The sequence below is a fragment of the Lolium rigidum genome, chromosome 7 (genome assembly GCF_022539505.1).
Source record: "Lolium rigidum isolate FL_2022 chromosome 7, APGP_CSIRO_Lrig_0.1, whole genome shotgun sequence".
Taxonomy (NCBI): Eukaryota; Viridiplantae; Streptophyta; class Magnoliopsida; order Poales; family Poaceae; genus Lolium; species Lolium rigidum.
Window position 1 is genome coordinate 120,304,519 of NC_061514.1, and position 10,382 is coordinate 120,314,900.

At 47.0% G+C, this 10,382-nt stretch overlaps 1 protein-coding gene across 1 annotated transcript; it reads right to left on the reverse strand.

Moving 5' to 3' along the window:
* Positions 1 to 1,091: 1,091 nt before the first annotated feature.
* Positions 1,092 to 4,877, reverse strand: LOC124676446 (sugar transport protein MST1-like). The gene is made up of 3 exons (XM_047212504.1): positions 4,601 to 4,877; positions 1,776 to 2,728; positions 1,092 to 1,693 (listed from the first exon to the last, which is right to left on the reverse strand). Exons 1-3 carry the CDS (start codon positions 4,734 to 4,736, stop codon positions 1,256 to 1,258), a joined length of 1,527 nt encoding a protein of 508 aa, XP_047068460.1. The 5' UTR covers positions 4,737 to 4,877; the 3' UTR covers positions 1,092 to 1,255.
* Between the last annotated feature and the right edge of the window lie 5,505 nt (positions 4,878 to 10,382).

Genomic DNA, 10,382 nt, shown 5'->3' on the forward strand with positions numbered 1-10,382 from the left:
GCTCCTACACTAGCTTACTCTGGCCACTTGCTTCGTGTTCTTCAGTATTTGAGGGGGACGTCATCCCGCCAATTATTCCATGCTCACTCTAACTATCTCAGCTTCATGCTTAGATTGACTCTACGTAAGCAAGTGATCATGTTAATCGTGGTCCAGTCAGTGGCTACTCTCTTTTTCTTGGCACTTCTCTCATTGCATGGAAGTCCAAGAAACTGACAACCATGTCTCACTCTAGTGATGAAGTTGAACTCCGTGCCATTGTCATTGTCACGTAAGAGATTGTATGGCTTCGGTAGCGAATGGCTGATCTTGAAGTCTCATGTGATGCAACCCACAAATATTCTTTGCGATAGTACAACTGCTACTCAAATTGTCAATGACCTTGTCAACCATGAGCTAACCAATCATATTGGTGTCGATGCCTCTTTTTCTCGTTCACATTGTCAAAAATCAACTATTCATCTTCAATATGTTCCATCAGATATTCAAGTGGTAGATTTGTTCAGCAAGTCCTAGAGTAGAGGACAATATTCACGTTCTCAAACTCAATGTTTCAGATCCACCTTAACTTTGAAGGGGCTGTTAAGTTTATAGGATAATATCATGTATAGCTTTTAGGTCTATATAGACTTTAGGCTCAATGATCAGGCCATCATTTGTACATGTACTGGTTCTCAATGTAATGGTAATGGAAATTGATTTGGCGCGTTTCTACTCCTCTGTTTATCAGGTCTATATAAACTTCAATGCATTGCTCAAATTTTGGCTTTGTTACTCAATCTTTAGTGTATTCTTTATCGATGCCAAAAATTTCTAACGTGGAAGAGTATAAAATGTCTACCTCGCATTCTACATTTCTACATGCCCAAATCTACATACATAGACTACTTCTTTGAGCCACAGTTTCTTATTTATATTGTGTTGCCTGTAATAAACATCGTTCAAGTGCTTTCAGTTGTTTCTCTTGTAGAAGGTACTGTAATACACACCCTCTCATATGACTATGATAAGTACTCCGTAGAAGGTATTGTAAAACACGCCCTCCTGGATTTCATGTACACACACCGGTTTGCTTTTTCGCTGATGGAGACTTATAGCACTACACGAATCTTGACGCTTAAAGATCGGATGGTTATAGATCGGACTGAGAACTAACTTAGTTCTCACCAACTAGCTATTCCTTTTTTATATGCTAATAAGACATAATTGATATTTGGGAGATCAACACACAACACCACAGGTAGTGTGGCGGGTCTTAGGTGGATTGCTCATTGCCAAACTTGTGGTCCTTGAGGAACCTGCCCCAGTACCAGTGTCGCGCGAAGACGTGGCCCATGGAGTCGAGCGGCACGCCCTTGGTCTCGGGCACGAGCGCCATGGCGAATGCGGTCATGACGACGAGCCAGCACGCGTAGAAGATGAAGATGCCGTACTTGAAGCAGCAGAGCATGGCGAGGAAGCACTGCGCCTGCACGAAGTTGAGGCAGAGGTTGAGCGCCACCGCCGTGCCCTGCCCCGCGGAGCGCACCTCGACGGGGTATATCTCGCCGGGGACGGTCCAGAAGAGCGCGCCCCAGGACCAGCTGAAGCTGGCGGAGAAGAAGCAGGTGAGGACCAGCACCGCCACCGCGTACCCCTTGCCCATCTTGCTCCCGTTCCCGAGCTGCGATCCCACGATGCTCGCCATTGCCACCTGCAAGCAAATGCAAAGCGTCATTAGTTGTGTGTCTGATTGGAATGTACGCGGGAGACAGTTGTGCTTGTTGTGTGCATGCCTGACAAGTGAACATGACTGCGCCGCCGATCATGAAGAGCAGCTTCCGGCCGTAGCGGTCCATGGCGAAGCCCGAGGCGACGACGCCGCCGATGTTCATCAGGCCGAGGATGACGGCGCCCATCAGCGCGGCATCGCTCCCGAACCCCATCGTCCGGAAAAGTATCGGCGAGAAGAAGGCCGTCACGGTCACCCCTGTCAGGTTCAGGAACACGGGGAAGGCCACGGCCATCACCAGGTACGGCCTGTACTCCCGCCGCAGGATCCTCCGGAACGCGCCCTCCTCGTTCCGCGTGTCGTGCTCCACGGCAGCGACTATGTCGCTGAACTCCGCGTCGATGTCCACGCCTTTGCCGCGCACGCGCTGGAGCGCGGCGCGGGCATGGTCGTTCTTCCCGCGCAGGACGAGGCTGCTCGGGCTGTCCGTGATGAGCGCGGCGCCAACCACCATCACCGCGGCCGGCACCGCCGCGAGGCCCAGCGACAGGCGCCAGCCCCAGACAGGGATCTTCGAAGTACCGGTGTTGATCACGGTGGCGACGAGGTAACCGATGCTGATGAACAGAGGGAACGCGGAGATGAACCTGCCTCGCCACCGCGGCGGCGACATCTCGGCGAGGTAGACCGGCGTGGCCTGGCCGGAGAACCCGAGGCCCAGGCCGAGCAGCATCCGCCCCACGATGAGCATGGCGAGGTTGGCGGCGCCGGCGTTGATGAGCGCGCCGACGAGGAACATGCTGCCGCCGATGAGCATGATGGCCTGGCGCCCGACTCGCCGGGTGACGCGGCTCGCCACCAGCGTGCCCACCATGCCGAACGCGTAGAGCGAGGAGGTGAAGGCCGTGAGCGCCTGGTTGTTGTACATGCAGTACACGTCCTTGCCCGCGCGCGGCTTCGCCTTGAGCAAGTCCGGGAAGAACTTCTTCAGGAAAGACTCCATCTCCGACACTCCCCCTGGTCATTTCATTGTCATGTGTTACAATAATTAGTGTTGATTCAGGTGAAGGCATTGTGCTATGAACAAGATTTCATTCAGGTGAAGGAAAATTCATCAGTTAACTGCAAAGCGCTATGAGTGTCATCTGTCACACTACTATTTCCCGTTGGTAAAAATAGCTGTCGATAATAGTGTTGATTATTCATTGTTCCTTGAAGCAGCTGCTTAGCCAGATAACTGGTTCTTGATTTTTTTAAAGAAATTACTTTGCATTTCAAAACGCTTTGAAAACTCATTTAAAAAACGTGAAAACATTCTTTACCAATTGTTCCTGCAATAGTATATTATTCTCGGGTTTCATATCGCGCGCAAGCGAGATTTTAATCTCACTGCGCGAAAAATCTCAGCCCCACGATTTCGAAACGGCAGTTAGATGTTGGAACTTTTATTTTTTATTTTCCAAAAGAAGGTAAAGTTGCAAGACCCACAAAAGCTGGTTCTTTGTGCTCCTATTAGCAAAACCAATTCGTTACTTACTCTTTGAAGTTAATATTCTTCACCAGTCATTCCGGCAAAAGATATATTCCTTAGCAATTATCTTGTGATTGTATCAGCTAGTTCACTCATGCGAAAACCCGATCTTGTCAAGCTCATGCATGAGTCGAATATGACAAGCTCCTACTGAAGGCTGATCGGCTACCCTATAGTGTCACAGAAATAGTGTCGAATAAACCCGGGCTAGGCCTAGCCACTAATTCGGCTGGCAAAGCAACTACACTATCTGCTTTTCGCTCGGAGAAACTGAGAAACGTATCACGATCTCGCAAGGGAGATGCGTAACAATCATCACAGCTTTGCCGGGTGAGTCCAGCGAGAAAAGCCGGATGCCTCCCAGAAATATCGGGAGGGTTTTAGCTCAAAACACGCCTCGCTGTCCTACACGACACCTTATCCCCCGTCGGAGATTACGTCCAAAACCGGTGATGCGCGTGGTGCGCGCCGCTGATAGACCAAAGTTAGAAACGCCGAGCTGAAATTCGGGCTCCCTCTGCTCGTCTGGACTTCTGAAGTCGCCGATGAGAGTGAAAGCTAACGAACTGTACCCGATGGAGCTGGCGTGTCTACTCTGCGCACCACGAGATCATCGGCCATGGAGCCGCCGTACGCTTGCCGGCCCCGTCTCGTGAGCAGTGATAGGGCCATCCAACTCGGTCGAGCTGTCTGCGTCCTCTCTGCAGGTCCCTGTCGACCTCCATGACTGAAAACCATGGGGGAAGAAATGGTGGCCGGACCCACCGGCAAGAGCTTCTGCCTGGCGGGCCCCCTATCAACTCGATGCCCCTGCTAGTGGTCTTGTCATAAGATGGACAGGCGAGCAGACCATTTGGCTCAATTCACGTCTAGCTAGGGCACAAGCTCCTGACGAAATACAAATATCTTCCTGCGATTCTCTTCTACCGGCCATGTATTGGGCACTGTTACCGAGAGTAGTTTCTGCAGTAGACAGTAGTACGATCTGAATTGCAGGGGCTCCAGCGCTTTCAATTGGATCTAGTCGCACGCACAATGATTTTAAAACTGTTCAGTGACAGTGTGTGATCGAGGAAGATACCGGACAGATTAAAAATTGCGGTCCGATTTGGATATATTTGGGGATCGGATCGGACGTGGAACAAGCTAAGCAGAAGAAAAAAAATCAATATTTTAGCAAGATTTAAACAACGCATCTGCAGCTGCCACAGACTTCATGGCGCAAGAGGATCGAGATGAGCGGCACTACTTCCCTCCCCAAACTCCAAAGAAAGAAACGAGGCAAGAACGTGTCGCAGGAATCCACTCCCAAGTCAAGAAAACCATATATACCGGCGGCGAGGGGAACGGTGACGCACCTGAGATGCCAATGTCGTAGCCGAAGATGAGGCCGCCGGAGGCCGCCATGAGGCAGGTCACCACCACGGGGACGGTCAGGGCGCCGCCATAGTCCGGCATGTCGCGGCCGTTTAGCAGGAAAGCGCCACCGGGCATCCGATTCCGGTCAAAGGCACGGAGCCTGAACCGGAGGCTTGTATATATCACTGGGAGGACGGAGCACGAGGTTGTAGCCGAAGTACGAGAGCAAGTAGGTAGCGCGAGCAGTGCTGATGATGCTGATGCTCTTTGGCTCTTCTCTGGAGTGTCTCTCCAAATTGTTAATGTCGACGCCTGCTGGGAGAGCCTTTATATATTGTCTTGACCCCTTAGAGACGTTGATGACCTCATTTTTCACATGATAAACAAATTGAGTTACTACTGTATATACTACCGCGTTTTATTTCTTCTGCCCCCACAAAAGGCATCTTATAATTAGTTGATGGTGAATGGCTAACATTAAATTATATTTTGCAGGCCGAGGCTAAACAACAAAACGATTGATTGTCAAAAAGTGCATCTTATAATTAGTTGACGGTGAGGTGAACGTTGAACGGGCTGTATACGAAACGACAAAGAAAAACCACCCTAAGGAAACCAATTAATTTTCAATATAAAGTTTAGCACCCTTATCCGAATTATCTTTTTTTATAACACCCTTATCCGAATTATCTGTTGCAGGTTGTAACGTGCGATAAATATACCTGCAGCAAATAATTTAGATAAGAGGGAGCACTATATATTGCCTATAATAAGCACTCCCTTCAGTTCAAAATAATTGACAAAATGGATGTATCTTCACACTGAAAGATGTCTAGATACATCCAGTTTTGGGCAAGTATTTTGAACCGGAGGGAGTACTTAACACTTTGCCTAAACGTTGCTACTTTACATCAGGCATTATGTTTCGTTTACATAAGGAGGTGAACAATAATTTTGTTGTTGAGATGTGGTTTACGTGACATGTAATTGCGTACCAATAGTCGAAAGTACTAATGAAATATATTTTTTTGGGTACAAAAGCTTATCATTACACATTCTACTTACGAAAATGGAGAGAGTGGTAATTAAGAAGACAAGAATTCGACCCGGATTTGGTGGACGTGGGCATTTGCGCACCTTTTTTAAATAAAAAATGCTATTTCAAAGTTTCAGAAAAAATTATGCGCCAAAATGAGTTTCAGAAAAAATAAAATAATTCAGGCATGTATATATTGCCTAGATACTTACCTGTGCAAAATTTTGAAGCAACATACGACCGTATGTGGGCTACAAAAAAAAGAGCAAACGGAAATTTGTATTTTTTGAAAAGTAGAAATCCAATCATTATAGTATTATTTGGACATTTTGTCATTTTTCGTGTAGGTCAAATATAACATATTTTATTTGAGTAAATTTTGATACTTACTAGAGTAAATTTTCAAAGAAAATATGTACATGCAAAAAAAATATTTCAAATTTTTGAAACTTCAAAATAGTATTTTGTCATATATATTTTTTTAAACAGGCGCGCCTAGACCTAGGTTCCATTAGCTATTTCCGGTCCAGACTTGGCATTTTATAGTCAGCATAACTTGCGTATATAATTAGCTTATGTTGATGCTTGATCGTGATGCTCCATTAGCAGCATGCACAACATGGCTCATGGCTGTCGCGTTCTGACCGCAAGCTGAACGTACAACCTGGTGATCACATCACGGTGCTTATCTTTTGGGTTAGGCGAGAACGCGAGGGCGAGATTACGACGCGAGCGGCTTGGGGTTATGCAAAGTGTGTTTCAGACTTTCAGTCACTCGTTAGTTGGGGCTTTTGTAGATTTCAACTTCGAGTTGCGCACAGTATCGAGCCACTGTTGGTCGGCACCAGATTAGCACTTCACTCGCTCAATCTGTAATTAGCGGGGGGGCTTCAGGGTCACACTGCACCATGCTTCAAGTTCAAGAGGAGGACACCACTGAACACGTTCAGTTGCAGTGTGTGTACTCTAGACCGGTCTGGTTTAAGGTATTATTATCTCGACTAAAAATTGATGCTCAAAGACCATCCTGCACTGATCAACTGTCTTATTGGTGGGCTTCTGAAAGAAGGTATCACGAAAAGACCAAGAGAAAAGGTTTTGATTCGATTGTAATCCTCATCCGCTGGCGCCTCTCGAAACATAGGGATGCTTGGGTTTTTGGCAATGTTCATAAACAGTGGGATGCAACTACACTGAGCAGAGTCGTTGTGGAAAAAACCAAGCAACGGAGGAATACACTGCCTAGTCTCTTTTCATTAGTTCGAACTTTTTATTTAGTTGGCTAGTGCATATATCTTTCATGACATCATCAGAGTCAATAGGTCTTAAGTTTAAGATCTTGCTTGTGCAGTATTAAAAATAAAAGAAAAAAGATTCTGCGGCTTGCACCGAACGCACGCTAAGGAATAAAATACTCTAGACGCGAGGACGAGTGTTATATATAAATATACTGCCTAGTCTCTTTCCATCAGTTCGGACTTTTGATTCAATTGGCTAGTACATATATCTTTGGTCCAAATTTGATTTCATGGAGTGAGCTACTGTGTTAAGATAAGCACTGAAGTTGAATACAAAGTTGTGGCCAATGCTACTGTTGAAACTTTACTTCATGAGCTTATTGTTACACTGAGAGAAAAACCATACTTATGGTGTGATAATTTTGGTGTAACCTATTCTTCTGCTAACCCTGTTTTCCATGCCAAGACAAAACACATTGAGATAGACTTTCACTTCATACGTGAAAGAGTTGCGAGTAAGTTATTTGATATCAGGTTCATATCAAGGAAGGATCAGCTTGCAGATGGTTTCACAAAGGCTCTTCCTGTTAAGATTTAGATGCTTTCAGGCGCCTCTCCTCAGGTTTAGATTAAGGGAAGTGTTAACCTTTGTAATACTTACTAATTAGGAATAAGGAAATAAAGCAGTCATATACATCATTTTGATACAGAGACTGGGGTAAAACCCCCATTCCAAAAAAAACCTTTGTAATATCTCATAGTAGTACTCACTCGTATATGTAAGCTCATGTATACGTCACCGTAAGGATTTTTTTCTACACCATATAGCACGTAACACGAAGCCCTAACATGCTATCGTTTCCGCTCACACCGTTCCACGGATGGATCTTCTAGGATTGATGGATTAGTGGCTAATTAGTGCATCCCTTTTTTTCTCTGGTTGCTTGGATATATGCTCCACAGCTCTGCTGATGGTGTTGTCTAGTATTTGATTATGCTTTATTGTATAATAAAGATACGTATTTTATGTACACTCGAAAAGGAAAGACTTTTTGTTTGAAAATTAGACGTCAACTCTTAATTTAATAGCGATTGATCCTTCGCACCTTTGAAAAATTGGCAATTCCCTTTATTGTTCTAGTCAACAGAGGTTATAAAGCTGAGATAGAGTATGAAGTGCGAGAATAGCCTCTCCTATCAAGATGGACATTTAGAGTAAGAAGGTAGAAGATCTCGGGATATTCATTTCGGCTCATGGGTGCATATGAACCCACTGTGTGAAAACACATTTCAAATTATAAAAAAAAAACTAAAATAAAACTGCGTGACGTGGATATTACCCTTCGGGTAACTGTTATTGCCCTATCCTGTACGGCCCAACTGGAGGCCCATGAAGACAGCCGATGGCAAGGTGGGCCACTAGGTCGGTGCCGAAGAAGATTCTTTGAAGAACAAGACGGAGAGGAATCGAACAAGGAAAGTTTAGAACTAGGACTCTTGTAAACCTAGTCGTACTCGTGCAGATCTCTTGGGACCTGGCCTCCTTTATAAGGGCCATGAGAGGGGTTGCCGAGGGACACAATCAGTCTTAGCAGTCTTAGCCACCAAAAGCTTAGAGCTAGGTCATCATAAAGTTTAGCATCTCGTCGAGATCTTAGCCGAACTATTCGGCACCCCATTGTAACCTATTCATCATCATAATTAAGAACAGACAAGCAGGACGTAAGAGTTTTACCTCATCGAGGACCCCGAACCTGGGTAAATCGCTCCCCCCGTTTGTCTGTGAACTGATGTCTCGTGTCAGCTTGCAGGATTCCATCAACCCTAAGCCCCTATCGGAGGGCATTGCCGAGGAGCCCCCTCGACAATTGGCGCCGTCTGTGGGAAATCTGTCGGCACAAGGCAGGACATCGGCAATTCCAGTCACATCTGCGGCGTTCGTACTCGAGTCGCCGACACCGTCAGATCCGAGAGACCCGATCCGCTGCGGATCCTTCGAGTTCATACCACATCTTGAGCCGCCACACTCGATTCCGGGAGAATCGCGCGACGGCATGACCACTACTTTTGGAGGCGTTCACTTCATTATCGACTCTGGAGGCTTCCTTCGCCTCCCTAGGACAGGTACATCTGTTTCGAGGACCTCAGCTTTGACAGGCAACGCGCTGGCAGCAACTTCGGAAATCCTGGCCGGTAGCGCGCAAGGAGGCAGCCGAGGAAGGTTCGACATCGCAACAGGGTGAAAGAAAAGGCGAAGAGACGCGCATCATGGAGAGGAAGAACGTACAACATCTCACCCTCGCCGGTCCGAACGAGAGCATGAAGACATGCGACCGATCCATGGCCGCGCCCGTTCACCGTATTTATCGGCTACGGAGCAACTCGAGGCACCATGCTACCTTCACTCTTACATTGATCCGAAGGACGGTCGAGAGAAATCCAGCTATCTGCTAAGGAATTGCCGACACTTCTTGGAGATTCGACAGTTCTGCGACGATTTTAGAGCCGAAGCCTTATCAAGGATTCACATAATGGAGAAGAGAACGGGGTCTTACAGCTATCCGCCAGAACCATATATACCAGAGCCATATGAACCAGTGGAAAAGTATGTACCAGCCGAAGCGTTCCCAGAGCCATGTGGGCAGGTCAACATGATCCATAAAACCAGCTTTTCAAAGAGGGAAATCAAGAAATTCTCACGGGAGGTGAAGTATGCAGAAGTCGCCATGGTTGACACTCCCGAATTCATCGACTGGTCGGAGCAAGGCATCTCATTCGACAGGGCAGACCACCCAAAAGCCGTCCCTAGACCAGGACATGCAGCCCTTGTTCTTGAGGCGCAAATCGGGGGATACAACATGAGCAAGGTATTCATGGATGGAGGAAGCGGCTTAAACTTGCTGTTTGCAAACAAGATGAAGGCGATGGGTTTAACGGTCGACATGCTAAGAGAGTCCGATACAGGATTCCACGGCATCATACCGACTCGGCCCGCCTACTCCCTAGGCAAAACAACGCTGGACGTAGTTTTTGGCACACCTAGCAATTTCAGGAGGGAGAAAATCGAGTTTTGAAGTAGTCGACTGGGAATCTCAGTACCATGCAATACTCGGCAGACCCGCCTTTGCCAAATTTATGGCCGTACCTCATTATGCGTACCTAAAACTGAAGATGCCTGGCAACAACGGCACCCCAATAACTGTCCACGGGAGCTTTGCTCGATCAGACACTTGCGACAGGGAGTTCCAGAAGATTGCCTCGAAGTTCGGAGCCAAGGAAGAACTCAACGCGATCGACGCCGCCACAGATCATACGCAGCCACCAGCCGACAATCGAAACGTAAGATCCGATGAGTTCGACGCTGCAAAGGAAGCCAAGAAGCTGCAGGTGCATCCCACTGATCCGAAGAAAACAGTCAATACGCCGGCTGACCTTACGGTCGCATAGGAAGGCGCGCTCATCGAGTTCCTCCGTGAGCGCTGGGAGATATTTGCATGGGAACCATCC

What these genes read in the sequence shown, in the direction of transcription:
- LOC124676446 (XM_047212504.1), bottom strand. Translation starts at nt 4,736, where the DNA reads ATGCCCGGTGGCGCTTTCCTGCTAAACGGCCGCGACATGCCGGACTAT. An exon ending in CTACGACATTGGCATCTCAG is followed by an intron (nt 2,729 to 4,600) that starts GTGCGTCACCGT and finishes TGAAATGACCAG; the next exon opens with GGGGAGTGTCGGAGATGGAG. An exon ending in CAGTCATGTTCACTTGTCAG is followed by an intron (nt 1,694 to 1,775) that starts GCATGCACACAA and finishes ATTTGCTTGCAG; the next exon opens with GTGGCAATGGCGAGCATCGT.